Source organism: Microdochium trichocladiopsis (genome assembly GCF_020744255.1).
Source record: "Microdochium trichocladiopsis strain MPI-CAGE-CH-0230 chromosome Unknown B0I36scaffold_2, whole genome shotgun sequence".
In the NCBI taxonomy this organism is placed as follows: Eukaryota; Fungi; Ascomycota; class Sordariomycetes; order Xylariales; family Microdochiaceae; genus Microdochium; species Microdochium trichocladiopsis.
Genome location: NW_025763545.1, coordinates 2744859 through 2759559, shown reverse-complemented (window position 1 = coordinate 2759559; position 14701 = coordinate 2744859). Strand labels below are relative to the sequence as shown.

Sequence of the window (14701 nt, the reverse complement as noted above, 5' to 3'; positions counted from 1 at the left end):
GGGTTTGCAACAGTGCTTATACGGCGATGCGTGTGTGCGGCGGGGAACTTGTTGAAGGGGTCGGATATAGCACACCCCCCCTCACCCCGGCACGTCATCATCGTGTAGCAGTGGGAGCCTTCAGGGTGTCTGAGTAATCAGTAACCGCGCCCCGGCTCGCCAGTCTCACCCGTCGCAGATCCGCTCCAGGGACTTTGTGGCTGGCGGGGCATTTTGAAGCGCCTCCGAGACGCAGTTTGGCAGGCCTCTAACAATACCCACGGCAATTTCGCAAGTCCAGGGTTTTGTGCTGGAATTAGCCCGACCGACGTCGGAGCCGTATAGCGCGCAGATCCCAGCAACTTTTTGGGGTCCCAGTCCTGCAAGCGGATCGGGCTCCTTGTCCCGAGACTAACCATCCCAGCCCACGCACCTCCCGACGTGTCCGTCTTCGGTCGCTTTCTTGCTTCCCAATTTCTAAACCGACACATTGGGTTGTCGACGCAGTTTGAGCATCAGTAATCCCACGTCCCTTTTGTCTACATTGCAAGGGACCCCTCCTCGTGTGCCTGTTCTCTTGCAAACAGCATCGGGACAGCCTTCCGCCGCCGTATACGAACCTGCCACCACCACCACCCGCGCTCGCCGTGACCACACTCGACGAGGAACCGACGAGACGTCAGCGTCAGCAAGCCTGCCCAATTAGACTCCTGCTACAGAGTAGGCTACTATTCCTTCGCGCGCACTACAGCTGAAGCCAAAGCCTCTGGCTGCTGCTGCCGACATATCCTGTCACTGCGCACTTCAGACTTGCACTCGGCCACGCACTCGCACAAAGACTGAGACGCAGAGGGCCGAGCTTGTGCAGCATCCTCACTTTCCTCGCAAGACGACTGGCCGGCGAAAAGAACCTGAGCGTGCGACTGCTGGGACCATAGCATAGCGCAGAACGACACTTGAAGGAGACTGAGCACACAAACAAAAAAGAAGGGCAGGGGGCAGCAGCATGGCGACCACGACTGGGTAAGGACGTTCCTTTTTGCAAAATGCGCTCGAAAGGCGCTTGGAATACGGGGCTTTTCGACACAGGAGAGGGAGCGCCAAGAGCAGGATCCTTTCGTGTTTTGAGCTTGTGGACGACCTTTTGCTGACGGGAGTCCTTAAACAGAGCCTTCATCGCCGGCGGCATTGCCGCGTGCGGCGCCGTTACTGCTACGCACCCATTCGAGACAGTCAAGATTCGGTATGTCATGCTGCTGGTGGTCACGGTTGGAAAACCTGTGGGCGATGTGGATGGGGGACTTGCGCACGTCAAGATACTACGGCGAAAGGGCCATGTCTTGTGCATGCAGTTCTTTGGCTTGTACAACCCAGAAACGCTCGAGTGATGGAGATCGCTGATCGGGAATTTTGGACTGACCACTCCTGCCGCACCCCAACAGAATGCAGCTCCAAGGCGAGCTTCAGACCAAGGGCCACCAGATCCGGCACTACAACGGCCCGATCCACGGCGTGCGGGTGATTGTGCAGAACGAGGGCCTGCGGGGCATCTACCGGGGCATCGGGTGCGCGTACATCTACCAGGTCCTGCTCAACGGGTGCCGGCTGAGCTTCTACGAGCCGATACGCGAGGGGCTGGCCAAGGTCGTCTTCAAGGACGGCTCCAAGCAGTCCCTGGGCATCAACATGTTCTCCGGCGCCTCCTCGGGCATCATCGGCGCCGCCGCGGGCAGCCCCTTCTTCCTCGTCAAGACGCGCCTGCAGAGCTTCTCCCCGTCATTACCCGTCGGCACGCAGCACCAGTACAAGAACGCGTGGGACGGCCTGCGGCAGATCCACAAGGCCGAGGGCTTCGGCGGGCTGTACCGGGGCGTCGGCGCCGCCATGATCAGGACCGGCTTCGGCAGCTCGGTCCAGCTGCCGACCTACTTCTTTGCCAAGCGCCGGCTCGTCAAGCACCTGGGCATGGAGGAGGGCGCGCCGCTGCACCTGACGAGCAGCGCCATCTCGGGATTCGTGGTGTGCTGCTTCATGCACCCGCCTGGTATGTTTTCTTCTTCTTTTTTATTCCTTGTTCTTCTGGTTCTTTCAGCAGATAGGCAATCTTTGCCCCCTTTACGGACTCGGCTAACGCGCATCATTAAAACCCCCCAAACCACCAGACACAATCATGTCTCGCCTCTACAACCAAAACGGCAACCTGTACAAGGGCGTCTTTGACTGCCTCGGCAAGACGATACGCACAGAGGGCCTCTTTGCGATATACAAGGGCTTCCTCCCGCACCTGGCGCGCATCCTGCCCCACACCATCCTCACGCTCAGCCTCGCCGAGCAGACGAACAAGCTGGTCCGCCGGATCGAGGGCAAGATCTTGCCCGAGAAGGTGCTGAGCAAGATATAGGGCTAAGGGGAGGGGAAATGTTCTGACGACAGGTGAAGAGTGACTGGCGGTGGTGGTAAAAGGAGTGGAGGTGGATGGTAGTTGTGATTGAATGTTGGTGGTAACTTGCATGATGCTGGGAGTTTGGGGGCAAGGGAGAAACGTCGCATGGGACCGGCAGACTTCGCATGTAAGAGAACTACTTACTCTGGGGCGCACAAAAAGAAATGGGAAACATATGACAAGAGGGACCGACAGGCTTGCAAAGTAAGTGAGCCAAGTCAAGATCTCGGGAAACGAAGGCGGCGCAAGTCCGGCATAGATTCTGTACAAAGAACAAAAAGGGGGCCCCAACCCGGGCTGAATGGGAGGGAGGGAGGGAGGGAAGCGGCGCCATGCATTTCTGCTAATCATCCGTGGGCGTCTGGCATAGATGTTGTACTCTGGTATGTCCAAAAAGATATGTACGTTCAGATCGTGAAACACACATACACACACATATATACACAAGCATATGCTTCACGTCAAACCCCATCTACGGTGCAAGGTAATGCGGGAGAGAGAGTGAGAGAGAGAGAGAGAGAGAGCAGAAAAGATTTGTTGTCAATTGAAATTCTGCATCTCAATGAGCTCTGCATATGTCATGTCGTTGATCACACGTCTTTTACATCGCTTTGTCCTTTTACGGGCTTCTTTTCTTCTAGCCCAAGATCGAACGCTCACACCCGTAGCATAACCTGCCCTCCTGCCTAATCTTCTGCCTCTGCTGCTGCTGCGGCGTCGGCGCAGGTCCGTCCTCGTTGTTCTTGGCGTCAAAGTCGCCAATCTCGCCCCTCCACCGCTGGTTGCCGTGCTCGTCGAGCTGCAGCCCGCAGATCCCGCAGCGGCCTCTCTCCCGCGGCTGGGCGTCTGTGGTGGTGGTGGTGGTGGTGGTGGTGGTGGTGGGAGAGCTGCTGTCGTCGGCGTCCTGAGTTGGGTGGTCATGATCATGATCATGTCCCACGTCACCGCTGAGGAGCCAGCTCAGCTTCCCCGTGGTGCGGACCACGTTGGCCACCACGGAAGGATAGTTGGCTTCCACTTCGGCAAAGTAGCGCGCCATGACGTCGTCGATGCTCAGGTCGCGGTGGGATACCACGGCCGGTGGTGGTTGCTGCTGCTGGCCTGGCTCTGTTCCTGTTGCTGCCGCTAATGCTACTTTTTGCAGTTGGCTTGGAAGCAGATGTGGTGGGATAATGGAGAATAAAGGTGCTTTTGCTGGAGCTGTAGTATCGGTGCTTGTAGCGGCTGGAACGGATGCTGGGGCTGCTGCTGATGTCGATGTTGAGACGGTCGTCAAGTAGACGAACAGCTCTTTGCGGTAGATGTCCCTCAGCGGGCTATAGATTGGAATCCCCGTGGTACTCGGGTTTGAACTCCTACCGCTGTCCTTCTTACCACTCCCACCAGTATCCTCCTTCTCACTGACCCCAGGCTCCGGCGCCCGGTCTAGCATCGACCTCGGCAGGGGGAGAACCCCGTCATTCACCATCCAGGGCAGCGCGAACCCACGCCCCTTGGCCGTCTCGGACAGCGTTAGCTCCGCAAGGCTCGTCGTGTTGTAGCCGAGAAGGAGCACGTCGCATGCGTTCTGGACCGCCGTGGTGATGAGCAGATGCCGCGTCAGGAGGCGCCGTACGTCGGCGCGGGACGTGGCCGAGGGGAGCTGGGAGAAGAGGTACGCGAGGCGGTGGCGGTGGCCATTGTTCTTCTCTGGCTCTTGGGTCGCCGCTGGTAGATCTGTGGGCGGCAAGGCACTCCAGTCTATCGAGTCGAGCGCGAGGACGGCGGAAAGCGGGATGCTCTGGATCTCGACCTCCGGGAACCTCTCCCTGAACTTGTCTACCACTCCGTTGCCACCACTAACGCTTGATACGGTATCTCCATCGTCGACGATATGAGCGACAAGCAGCTCAAACTTGACTCGCTGGCCCCTCGCCCGCTGCTGCAGGATGTTGTCGTACAGCACGTCGAGGAGGCACGTCGAGCTGGGCCCTCCGCTCAGCGCCAGGAGGTAGCGCTGCGGCTTGGAGGGTAGCTTGAGCCCCCGCGTCTCGCGCTGGAGGAGCTCGAGGCGCTTGATCGCCTTGTTCTGGATGTACTGGACAAAACATGGTCTGTGGAATGTGTGGCTGCTGAGTCAGTAATCCGGGCTCTTTATAACGGCTATGAAGTGTTACATTTCGGGAGCAAGGGTCTACTCCCGATGCAAGACTGAATGTGCTTAGACAGATGTTTGCGCATTGGGTATGCGCGCGAGGTTGCGAAGCCCGGTGGCGTGAACCTCATCATGAGGTCCGACTTGAAGAGACTAGGGAGCGTAGTACTCACGTGCAGACATTTTCTGATCTCAGGTCATGTGCCGCAGGCTGAGACTTGCATCGTATACATGGCTCTGAAGCCGTATCTTGTCCCGATGACCTCGGTCCATCTGTGGATGTCATCTTCATTGACCGGCCTGGATATTATGACTGAACTCTGGCTGGAGCCGGGCCGGTGACGACGAGGCTGATGGTAAGTTATGGTGGGGGTGATCGAGCCAACCCCGCCGTCGCCCTGGGCAGGTGGCTTCTTGAAAGGGCTTTCTTGTGGTTCGGCTGATGTCCTAATCAGTTTGTTATTTCCGGAGAACAACTTTCTGCTTATATCGATATTGAGGGCATGATCTGGTATGGTGTTGTGTTGTGATACTGGTGTAGTTCTCACTCACAGTCATGCAAATGCTTTCACTTGAGTCAAAAGTTTTTGTGGGTCCGTGTTCACAGACCCACTTGTCACTTACACGCAGCCTTCAAAACCGTCACATGGAGAGAATCCATCTGAGTGTCCCTGACAAGCAGTTCACGGGTCGAGGTGCTCAGTGGACTGTAGATTCAGAATGATAACTTCATTGCCAACGGTGAAGGATCACTGCACTTTGCCGAACAAGCTCGCCAGCTCACTCTTCTCGAACCATCCCCGGTCCTTGTCCAATGCATGCATGATGAGATCCCTTCCCTTCTCTGCAACCATTTCATTCTGCTCCGGTGTGCCCCAGCCCGGTACAGAAGTACCAAAGCACACAAGGTGGGCTCCCGTCTGGATCGCCGTGCGGAAAGCGAACTCAGCTGTCCCTACACCATAGCCGGCAGTGAATCCTTCTATGATCCACAGGCCTGCGGTGATTGATTTGTAAAGCCAAAGCTCATAGAGCTCGGCAATCATCTGCCCTAGGTCGAGGTTGCGCTTGCCAAGCTGGGCCATTTCCCAGTCGACCACAAAGACTGGGACCTCCTGGTCTGGCGTGATGGGCTTGTTCGGCAGAAGGATACTTCCATCACAGCAAAACGGTCAGCAGTGCTCATATCGAATCAACAGGGCAAGTCTAGTGTGGGGGCGTTCTCACTTTCCGGTCCAAAAGTCGCCGTGTATGATCCCAAGCTGAGACTCGTCTTCGAGCTCCTGGGCTGCCATGTCTTGTACTTTGGCGAATGCCTGCCTTGCATCATCGCCAAGCACCTTTGGGAACTTGTCCGGCTGTCCTTGCAGCAATCCGAAGTTGATGGCATGCTTTAGTTTCTGCAGCTCAATGTTTTCCGCCACCAGGCCCGCCAAGCCGGACTGGTCTCTCGTGTGACCTGCTTGCTGATTTGTGCCAGCAACCGACAAGTCATGGAGTGCACGTAGCCATCGACCGATGGCCTTCCCCAGTGCATGGCATTCTGCCTTGTGGGACTCGGGTGTGTGGGGAGAGAAAGTGGCCAGGGCGTAGCTCTTGAGGTCTATACCATCGGACAAGAACTCCTGGACCTGAGTGTTGCTCTCTGCGTCAAAGTACAAAGCCCGCGGTGTCCGCACGGCATATTTGAAGACGTCATCCGAGTCTGCTTGACCCACAACCTTGAGCTCGGACAAGGTCTCAAGACATTCTTGCTCGATGCGCTGCAGTGCATTTCTGTGGTCAGCACATGGGAGATTGAAGGCAGCGAGGGCACGATGGATAGCTGAGAAGCCAGCAGGGTGACATACGCATCTCGAGGTTGTCAGCTTGAAGCCCGGGCTGTTCTTGACGAAGCCCTCGCCATGCTTGACCAGGACGTGGCGGGTGCCGTCTGGGAGTGGCTCGCGGAGCGTGGCGCGGTAGATGAAGTTGGCCGTGCCTCCGGACAGCTCCTTGAGGTCAGAGGCGGCGAACGGTGTTGGCTCGAGCCTGTTTCTGACGAGGACCTCGACCTGGCTGTGAAGCTCAGACGTGGCCATGGCGAGAGGGCGTTTGACGGGGGACGGCACAATGTGGGGAGAGATGCGACGCTGTCCGATATGCTGCGCAAGTGGTCTGTCGCTACGGGTGACGCTGATGACACTGGACGAACTGGATCACTCCGGTTCTGACCTCTTGCTGGTTCTCTGCGGCATTGCACTCACGGAGCGGTCGAGCTTGATTGATATACACAAACAACTCAAGGGCACATTGCACAGGCGGCATCTCAGCTACGACGGGGGTTGCAGCCACTCAACGGCTGAGTCGAGATGGCTCAGAATGGCTCATGGCAATCTGAGCATTTGGTGGTGGCCAGTAGCAGGTGGAGCACTCGCAGCCGCACCTTTGTTAATAGTTGGTTGCCCGGCTCGGAAATCGCCCTTGCACGCATTGCACTTCTGGTGCCGACCATGACGTAGCTTCTGGGATTTAGACTGGCTGCATAATACTGAGACCTCCCACGTGGGACCTGGACACAAGGACGGGGATATAAATGACGGATGCGTCAAGACACTCGCAGAGAGCCGGCAGATAGTCCTGGATGGATGGGGGGCAGACTGGCCGGCTCTCAAGGCGGCCGAAGGCACCAGGGGCGTCTTGGCAAGCCACCAGTCAGAGGACCCTGGCTGGGCGGGGGATGCGACAGAGCAGCGCCGACCTCGAGGGTTCACTTGGGCAGTCAGTCCATATGGTGGTGGCAACGCCGCTCACGAGGTGCAGGCTCGAATAGGCCCAGCCCTGGGAGACCTCAGGGAGCGTTGGGGATAGCCCTGGAGGCGGGCGGACTACCTTAAGGTACTGTGCGTACCTAGTCCCACAGGATACAGCACTGGACCTGCAGGGCTCTAACCCCTGCAGTGTTACAGAGCTGTGGGCGCCCTTGTGCCCAGCCAATTGCAGCCGCAGCGCAGCGTTTGACCGTCAAACACGGCCCTTGTTTCATCCGTGCCCATTGGCTCTCGAGGGCGCGCACAGCACCACCACCGAGCGGCGCATGGCAACGGCAACGCTCGAGGCAACTCTCGCGGGCACACATTCCGCAAGCCGCCAACCTTACGTCTACGGGCATCGTTGCTGACGGCGAGGGCCAGCGGCCAGTCATCTTGACAATGGGCTGGTTTCCGAACGACTGCCGGTTGTCTTGTCATCTCGCTCTGCCGATGAGTGGTCGTTGCCAGAGGCTGCAGCCGGAAAAGGCAGCAGGGCAGGAGGCGCATCTGAGACACTGTCATCCCGAACCAGCGATGGCGGCCACACTGGTGATGCCAAAGTGACGGCCCGCGCCCCTTTGCCAGCTTCCGCATCGAGGACTGCCCTGGTGAGCTCCAAACCCGTTGCCTCTGCTCGCTGCCCCAAGCAATACCTATTATACCATCCAACGGCACGTCTTCCACCTCAACCTCCCTGACGGGTGCAGTCACTGCCGTCTTTGGCACATGTGCTTCATTGGCGGCCGTCTCTCTGACCTGGGTTGTCCCCCTCCTTCTCCTCCTCCTCCTCCTTCTCGTCATCCTTCTCCTCCGCCTCAGCCTCTTGCTCCGCCGTCTCCTTGCTCCGAAGCACCGTTGAAGAATCAGCTTGACCCCTGTGGCTGTCGACTTGACGCCGCTCTTCCGGCTTTCCTCTTATCAGAGACTGCGAGCAGGCCCCTCGCCTTCGTCAGCTTCGCCAGTCAGCCGACTTTGCGTCCTGGGCAAGGCAAGGCCAATCCTTGTCCCTGCTTGTCACCAGCTCCTGTCACCCTTCTCCAGTCTCCCGGGGCTCCCTCCTGCCTGCCCCAGCTCGCAAGTGGAGGCCCTGCAGCCAGCCCTGTCCCGCATCTGCCCACGCCCGGCTGAGCGACTCAGACGAGCCAGACACCACTTATATTATTGGCTTGTTATATCCTCTTGGCTGCCATTGCCTCCCGTCTTGTTTCTTCTCCTCGTCCTTGTGCACTCCGCTGCCTTTTGACGTTGGGTCCTGCCGTTTGTTTTTGCTACGGCACCCTTTTCGCATCTTTCCCTTCGTGGCTGCCTCGTGCTCTGCCATAGGCCGTCGCGCTTTGGTCGTGGCCGCCGGTTGTGCTGTCTTCTTTTTTTTCTTTTTCCAGAAACGACTTCCATTCTCCTCTCACGCATTGATTGCGCCATATTTTCAACTCTCTTCTCGCTCTGCCTTGCTATATCGTTCTAGTGGGCTGTTGCTACTCAAAACACTCCGCCAAGGTCTCCTGACAGACACGCGAGACAGCTGTGCTCACCGTGGGGATCACGACTTATACGCAAACCCCACCAGATCGAACCACATCCTGGAATTGCAAGCAGGATAGGCACAAGCCGCACGCATCGAAACTTGCGACAAGCACATACAGCTCCGACTACGCCTCTGGAGTCAGGCTCAGGATAATTGTCTCGGAGCCGGAGAGGACAGCAAGAAGGGCTGGTGTCTTTGTGGAATTCCGACACGCTGGTCAGCGAGAACGACTGCTCCAAGCGAGGCCGATAGCGCAGCACCACGTGTCGACAACGAGGACAGTCAGCTCCAATGGCCTCGACACGCCTGAATCGGTGGCTTGCCACCACGGTCCAATTTCTAGGCCTGCTGTCTGCCGCCGAAGCTGTCACACTGTCCCAGTTCCAAGCAATTTCGCCGAACCAGATCCCGGCCAATTGTCTTTCGGTCTATACCGCTACCATTAACGGCTGCATAGAAGCCGACTTCACAAGCAATGCGGCTTGCTCAGCAAAGTGTTTACAAGGTCTGAAGACGAAGGAAGCACAGGTCCAGGTCTTTTGTGCCAACCTCGAGGTCAACCCCAGGTCGCTGATCGGCATCACGTTGTCCGGTGGCTTGTTGCAGCTTCTCTGCCCAGGTCAACAAGCCGCACCCTCAATACCCGGGTTCTCAACGATACCACTGCCGTCCTCCACAAAGGCAACTACCGAGCCGCCAGCAACCACAAGGTCTTCGTCCACGACGGACCCAAAGGATCCGCAACAAACCACCACCACCACCAGTCAGCCTGAGCAGTCTCCGACGCTTGTCCCGCCGCCATCGTCGACGTCGAGCACGACGGCGACGACGAGGGAAAACACGAGCGGCACACCCAGTCTCTCCACGTCTACGACCACATCCGTCAGACCTCAGAGCACAACAGCCGGAGCTAATCCAGCGCCGACACAAGTCAGCCCGCCAGAGGACAATAGCGGCGGTGACGACGACGACGCAGATGACACGTCCGATGTGCCGCAGGCCATTGAACAGAACGGCAGTCCATTTGCCAACATCAACACCTTCTTCAGCGCTGGCCACATCACAAGCGTGCCGCCGACATGGACGGCCATGGCCTTGGCCACATTGTTTGCGGGAGTTCTGCTGGGCGCATGACGCGGTCCGAAGTGCTGTGATGCGACAATACGGGCCGCAGGAGCAGGTATAATGGGTGTCGTTCTAATACGTGTAGTCTGACCTTGACGCGCCAAAGAAAAGCGCTTGACATTCTGTTTTGCATCGAGTCCCCTTTCCCGGTATACATAAGTGGCAATGGTGGTCATTTTCTTGGAAGCCCAGCCTTTGAGGGCCATAGCAGTCAATCTTGTTGGCAAGCCGTCGAATAATAACAAGTCAAACTGGCCTTGTCTCCCGTGCCGTGCTACTCCTGTGGAGGCTGCGATATGATTGTGAATTACGTCAGTGTCTAGAGCGAATGAAGGCGCGCATGGGAAGGCGTTCGAGGACGTATGCCAAAGGTATATATAGCTTAACCGGACGTTCCTCGTCTGCATGCTCTGATTTAATATGTACATTGTCGCTAGCGTCTACTCCATTCTACATGCGCTCCTGGTAAAATACACCAGTCAATGCTTTGCCGAGGTCCTTTTCCTCACATATGTCGCCTTAACTCATGACTGCATCAGATTGCGGCACGCCCTTACGCCGTGCGCTTCCACAAGTCCCGGATCTGTATGATGCCAGGCACCAGCGCGAGCGCGGGGACCGTGAGCTCGTTGACGAGCCCCTGCTCCAGACTCCAGTGCACCGTGAGCGGGAACCACGCGCAGTTGCGCGCGAGGCTCTTGCGCCAGGTGTCTGTCCACTCGCGCTCTTCCTGCTCAATCACGGCGACGGACTTGTTGTCCGCAGACGAAGCCGGGGAGGAGACGGCACTGCTGCGCTTGTACTTCTCATACAGCAGCCGGCCGATCTCGATGCCGACAAAGGTGCCCCAGAAGCGCGTCGCCCAGCGGAAGGTCTTGACCTGGCCCGGCCCGTCGAGGCCGAGGACGCCCTTGCTGGCCAGGAAGGCGCGGTTCTCGAGAGACTGGAAGGCGATGCAGGAGAGCAGCTGGGTCCAGGCAATGGTGGTGTCGATCAGGCTCTCTTTGGGTAGGGCTGTCGACTTGTCGTCGCCATCGCCGGCGCCGCCCGATGCTGAAGCCCTCCTGGAGGCGATGAGCTTGAAGACGAGGCCCCTCGCCCAGAAATACATGCCAATCAGGCCCCAGAGGCGGAGGAACATGCGTCCTTCGCTGACGAGGCCGGCAAACGCCTTGAGGCGCTTCGACAGCTCAAGGATCGCGGCGACACTGGGCGAGGGGAAGGCCTTTGAGCTAAAGACCAGAGTGGCGGACGGCGGGAGGGAGCTGGCGATGGCGAGGAGCTGCTCTGCGCTGCGGCGGATGGCCGGGGCCGTGAGGTACTCGAGCAGGGTGCCCGTCAGGCGAGTGGAGTAGCAGGCGAGGAGCAGGCATGTGTCGATGCCCGAGGGCGTCTGGAGGCAGCGCTGGAGGTGGGCGAGGAAGGCGTCAATGTTGGAGGGCGCGGCCTCGAGGAGGGCCTTGATGGGCAGCGGCTTGGCCTTGGGAGGCGGCGCGGCAGGTGCGGAGGGCACGGGATCTCCTGTGGGAAGGCCCGTGGCGGACGGGGCCAGGTCCTGGGGAGCGGTGTCTTCTGTCGATGCGGACATTGTGGTCTGGAGTGTGTGTGTGTGTGTGCGTGTGTGTGATGGACGGATCACGTCACGGAGCGTTGGCGTCCAATGCCAAATGGCTCAAGCTTGGAAGCTCGAGAGAGGGCGCCGAGGTCGGTGTCGTCTATCTTCGTAGTGGGTGGGTGGGGGCCGCGCGTGTTGCGGGTGACTGACCCGGGGGAGTGACGTCGAGGGTGTGTTTGTGTGCTGGAACTGGTGACGAGGTTATTCGAGCAAGAGACAGGCGCCCAGTTGCAATGAAAAGGGCGGACGGTGATGCGGGATGTGAGGAACAACTGTCGGAGGCGGCCGACGGAGGCCAAGCTTAGTCTAGGAGTTGATCCAGGGACCGACCAGTGACAGCAGCAGCCCGGCACGGCATGGCTCCAACCATGGCTGCGCTACTGGAATGCCTCGGCAGTTTCCCCCGGTTCCCGCTGCTGGAGGCCCGGCCGGGGGGCATAAAGGCACGGGAAATCACCTTCTCCACAGATCCCACAACGACCAGGGGTCCAAGACCTGGGGCAACTTTTCGCCTCTTCCCCGGCCTGGCGGTGTCGGTGCCGTCGGCGCGCAGCTTCTGGTCTTGGAGACATGAGAAAACCAACTGCTCGAGGCGGACATGGGCGACTAGAGAAAAGCGCTGGACCTCCTTCCTGGGCCTGAGTCTGGGGGTGCTGCGTCTCAGGGAGTGTACTGTATAATGCGAGGGTTGCACAAGCGGGACAGAAGGTGGGATTTGGTGACCACATGCATTATCAAATGTCTCAGTAGTGTGCTAATCCAGTCTAATCCATCCATCAACATGAATAGAGTGAGGGCAAAAGCCAGAGGCGTTCCTGCGAGGCTTGCGGGCCACTCCGTGCCTGCCTTGCCTGCCACACAGATATGGCCAGTGCCTCCACTCAAAAACAATCTTACCAGACCATCTTCCCTTCTTCTCAAGTTCAACTCCCAAACAAACCCCAGAGACCCGTCAGGGTACCACAATTGAAGCAGCAGCTTTGCTACAGGTCTGAGGCCCTCTGATGGTCCTGTAGAACCTCCCGCCAGTCGGCCCTCAGCTCCTCCAGCCAGTCCGGGTGCTGCGCCAGGTCCAGAGGGCCGTCTCGAGCACGAGGCACGCACGAGATGTCGCCCAGAGACAACTGCTCAGCGAAGCACGGCGGGACAGTGTCTGGTCTCAGCAGCACCGCCCCATTCCATGTCACCTGCCTCCAGCTCCTCCAGGCCTCGAGGCCTTCCACCGAGTCCAGCTTGCACTGGTCGACCTGGTACTCGACCAGGCACAGCACGCACCGCTGCAGCTCCCCCGCCGGCGGCCTCTCGCTCGTCACCATGTCCACGTGCCGGCATACCGCATCTCGGTCCACCTCGATGGCATCCTTGCCCATCGGATGCAGTAGGACCGTCGTCGTCTCGAGCACAACCTCGCCCCGCGCACTGACGTAGATGAGGTAGAAGTTCCGGCCGTGCTTTCTCATCAGCCGCCTCGAGGTGGCGCTCCTGCTCACCCCGTACAGCGCCCGTGTCTGCAGGACTCCAGGCATCAGCCAGGCCCAGGGCCTCCCCTCTTGGTGCCTCCTGAGCATGGCCTTAACAACCAGGAGCGGAATACCTGGCCCCCGGCTGCTGTGAGAGCCCAGGATGATGAGGTCCCTCTGACAGGGCCTGGTCCTGTTGTCTCTGTTGTTCGACCACGCTTTGGCCGGTGAGTGGATGATCGAGCAGCTGTCGCAGACATCCTCATCTGGCAGGTCTCGGATCAGGCGGTGCAGCCACAGCCGGTGATCAGCCTTGCGCCAGCCATTCACAATGGCATGGTCCGGCTTGTGCTTGAGTTTGTTGTGGATTGCCTTGCAGCTAAACTGCAGAGCCCAGCGGTCCGGGACCTCGCCAAGTCTGTCAGAGATGGCATACAGGATGTCGACTGGCATGGTCGCCAGCGATGGCCCAGGCACGGCACTTTGATTCGCCATTTCAGCGGTTGCCACAGATGAGTATCCTGCAAAACATTGATGAGTGTCAGCGGCTGTCTGAAGAAGCGCTTGGGGTCACAGGGTTTAGGACTTGACCATACGGTAAGATATCGTGTTCGAGACGTGGTTTCGTCGTTGTGATTCCACACAAGCTTCTCGGTATATCGTGGTGACCGTGGGCGATTTCGAGTCGGCATAAGACGATCCTTCTGTAGTCCTGTGGAAGCCATCGTCCCAAAAAAAACCAATCCGAAGATTGCAATTTATCATATGCCGAGCGAAGGCAGTTCCTTGATGGTTACGGATGCCTCATGCATACAAGGCACGTTGCCGTTCAAACAATAGCCCGCTAGAGATGTAGCTGGCAGTTTGTCTACTCTGAGCCATGAAAACGGAGTTGTTTTCCGTTGGTATGTTCGGGATTTAGCGCGCCAACAAGCTGGCACGATATCGACGACGATGCCTGGCCATCAATCTCGGCCTACTGCTGGTCAGCAGCTGCCGTCTCATGTTGGCCAGCCAGCCTTATGATCGATCCAGTGAAGATGCCGGGCAGGAACTTTTGACAGCAATGCAGTGGCTGTGATGTCGATAGCTTCCAGACCCTGCCGCGAATCGAAAGACTCAGGGCATGAACGAGCACCAGCCAAAAGCATCGGTGCTGCGCCCGCCAGCAGGCGAGAATAGCCGTGACGACACGGGGACCCCAAATGCGAACCAACAGATACAAGATGAAAGCATTGTTGGTCTGCGAGGTGTTTTTGGCTTGTCTTGTCTCCCAGCGAACACACTTATTCTGTTCGTCATTTGAGCACCGTCGGGAAGTAGGCAAACGTGGGGCTGCGCGCTTGGTTGAGGATCCGGTTGTGTGGGAACCGAGTGACAGCAAAACTACAACGACAATCGCAGCCGCAATCATGACAACGCAATACGGGCCTGCATGTGAAGAAGTCGTTGTTGCCTCGCAGACATTGCTGTTACTCTAGCCATGATTTCCCACATATGGCAAAAGGAGAAGAAGAAGAAGCGCATGAAGCATAGGGGTAAACGTCTTGCCTTGTTCACGCGGTTGTCTCACCCAGCCGGCAAGGCAACCCGAAGATCCCCATCCTCATTATCTGTAATTTCATGCT

The 14701-nt window shown here is 58.1% G+C and overlaps 9 protein-coding genes across 9 annotated transcripts; 3 read left to right on the top strand and 6 right to left on the bottom strand.

The window, feature by feature from the left end:
* Positions 1-420: 420 nt before the first annotated feature.
* Positions 421-1222, bottom strand: B0I36DRAFT_315071 (uncharacterized protein). Its single transcript, XM_046152842.1, is given in 3 exon segments — positions 421-945; positions 960-1002; positions 1148-1222. The coding sequence occupies 2 exon segments, from the start codon at positions 985-987 to the stop codon at positions 725-727; spliced, it is 249 nt and encodes an 82-aa protein (XP_046017045.1). The 5' UTR covers positions 988-1002; positions 1148-1222; the 3' UTR covers positions 421-724.
* A 200-nt stretch (positions 1223-1422) lies between these two features.
* Positions 1423-2380, top strand: B0I36DRAFT_345971 (mitochondrial oxaloacetate transport protein; the record flags this gene model as incomplete). Its single annotated transcript, XM_046156413.1, has 2 exons — positions 1423-2023; positions 2142-2380. The coding sequence occupies 2 exons, from the start codon at positions 1423-1425 to the stop codon at positions 2378-2380; spliced, it is 840 nt and encodes a 279-aa protein (XP_046017044.1).
* Positions 2381-2944: 564 nt separating this feature from the next.
* B0I36DRAFT_315068 (uncharacterized protein) lies at positions 2945-5081 on the bottom strand. Its single transcript, XM_046152841.1, has 2 exons — positions 4730-5081; positions 2945-4515 (listed from the first exon to the last, which is right to left on the bottom strand). Exons 1-2 carry the CDS (start codon positions 4846-4848, stop codon positions 3060-3062), a joined length of 1575 nt encoding a protein of 524 aa, XP_046017043.1. The 5' UTR covers positions 4849-5081; the 3' UTR covers positions 2945-3059.
* A 186-nt stretch (positions 5082-5267) lies between these two features.
* B0I36DRAFT_262581 (kinase-like domain-containing protein) lies at positions 5268-6922 on the bottom strand. Its single transcript, XM_046151151.1, has 3 exons — positions 6407-6922; positions 5784-6319; positions 5268-5708 (listed from the first exon to the last, which is right to left on the bottom strand). The coding sequence occupies exons 1-3, from the start codon at positions 6635-6637 to the stop codon at positions 5306-5308; spliced, it is 1170 nt and encodes a 389-aa protein (XP_046017042.1). The 5' UTR covers positions 6638-6922; the 3' UTR covers positions 5268-5305.
* Positions 6923-7671: 749 nt separating this feature from the next.
* On the top strand, positions 7672-8572 carry B0I36DRAFT_315066 (uncharacterized protein). Its single transcript, XM_046152840.1, has one exon. It carries the CDS (start codon positions 8075-8077, stop codon positions 8474-8476), a length of 402 nt encoding a protein of 133 aa, XP_046017041.1. The 5' UTR covers positions 7672-8074; the 3' UTR covers positions 8477-8572.
* A 592-nt stretch (positions 8573-9164) lies between these two features.
* On the top strand, positions 9165-10007 carry B0I36DRAFT_345968 (uncharacterized protein; the record flags this gene model as incomplete). Its single annotated transcript, XM_046156412.1, has 1 exon — positions 9165-10007. The coding sequence occupies one exon, from the start codon at positions 9165-9167 to the stop codon at positions 10005-10007; it is 843 nt and encodes a 280-aa protein (XP_046017040.1).
* A 544-nt stretch (positions 10008-10551) lies between these two features.
* B0I36DRAFT_372162 (uncharacterized protein) lies at positions 10552-11983 on the bottom strand (the record flags this gene model as incomplete). The annotated part of the gene is made up of 2 exons (XM_046160090.1): positions 10552-11553; positions 11981-11983. The coding sequence occupies 2 exons, from the start codon at positions 11981-11983 to the stop codon at positions 10552-10554; spliced, it is 1005 nt and encodes a 334-aa protein (XP_046017039.1).
* Positions 11984-12596: 613 nt separating this feature from the next.
* On the bottom strand, positions 12597-13526 carry B0I36DRAFT_359547 (uncharacterized protein; the record flags this gene model as incomplete). The annotated part of the gene is made up of 1 exon (XM_046158150.1): positions 12597-13526. The coding sequence occupies one exon, from the start codon at positions 13524-13526 to the stop codon at positions 12597-12599; it is 930 nt and encodes a 309-aa protein (XP_046017038.1).
* Positions 13527-13889: 363 nt separating this feature from the next.
* Positions 13890-14625, bottom strand: B0I36DRAFT_72827 (uncharacterized protein). Its single transcript, XM_046163283.1, has one exon. It carries the CDS (start codon positions 14485-14487, stop codon positions 14050-14052), a length of 438 nt encoding a protein of 145 aa, XP_046017037.1. The 5' UTR covers positions 14488-14625; the 3' UTR covers positions 13890-14049.
* Between the last annotated feature and the right edge of the window lie 76 nt (positions 14626-14701).

Excerpts from the sequence above, each read along its gene's own strand:
- B0I36DRAFT_315071 (XM_046152842.1), bottom strand. The coding sequence starts at position 987 with ATGCTGCTGCCCCCTGCCCTTCTTTTTT.
- B0I36DRAFT_315068 (XM_046152841.1), bottom strand. The coding sequence starts at position 4,848 with ATGAAGATGACATCCACAGATGGACCGAGGTCATCGGGACAAGATACG. Across the intron at positions 4,516-4,729 it reads AGATCAGAAAATGTCTGCAC|ACCATGTTTTGTCCAGTACA; the intron begins GTGAGTACTACG and ends CACATTCCACAG.
- B0I36DRAFT_262581 (XM_046151151.1), bottom strand. The coding sequence starts at position 6,637 with ATGGCCACGTCTGAGCTTCACAGCCAGGTCGAGGTCCTCGTCAGAAAC. Across the intron at positions 6,320-6,406 it reads AGCTGACAACCTCGAGATGC|CGCATCGAGCAAGAATGTCT; the intron begins GTATGTCACCCT and ends AATGCACTGCAG. Across the intron at positions 5,709-5,783 it reads GGCGACTTTTGGACCGGAAA|TATCCTTCTGCCGAACAAGC; the intron begins GTGAGAACGCCC and ends CTGTGATGGAAG.
- B0I36DRAFT_315066 (XM_046152840.1), top strand. The coding sequence starts at position 8,075 with ATGTGCTTCATTGGCGGCCGTCTCTCTGACCTGGGTTGTCCCCCTCCT.
- B0I36DRAFT_72827 (XM_046163283.1), bottom strand. The coding sequence starts at position 14,487 with ATGATTGCGGCTGCGATTGTCGTTGTAGTTTTGCTGTCACTCGGTTCC.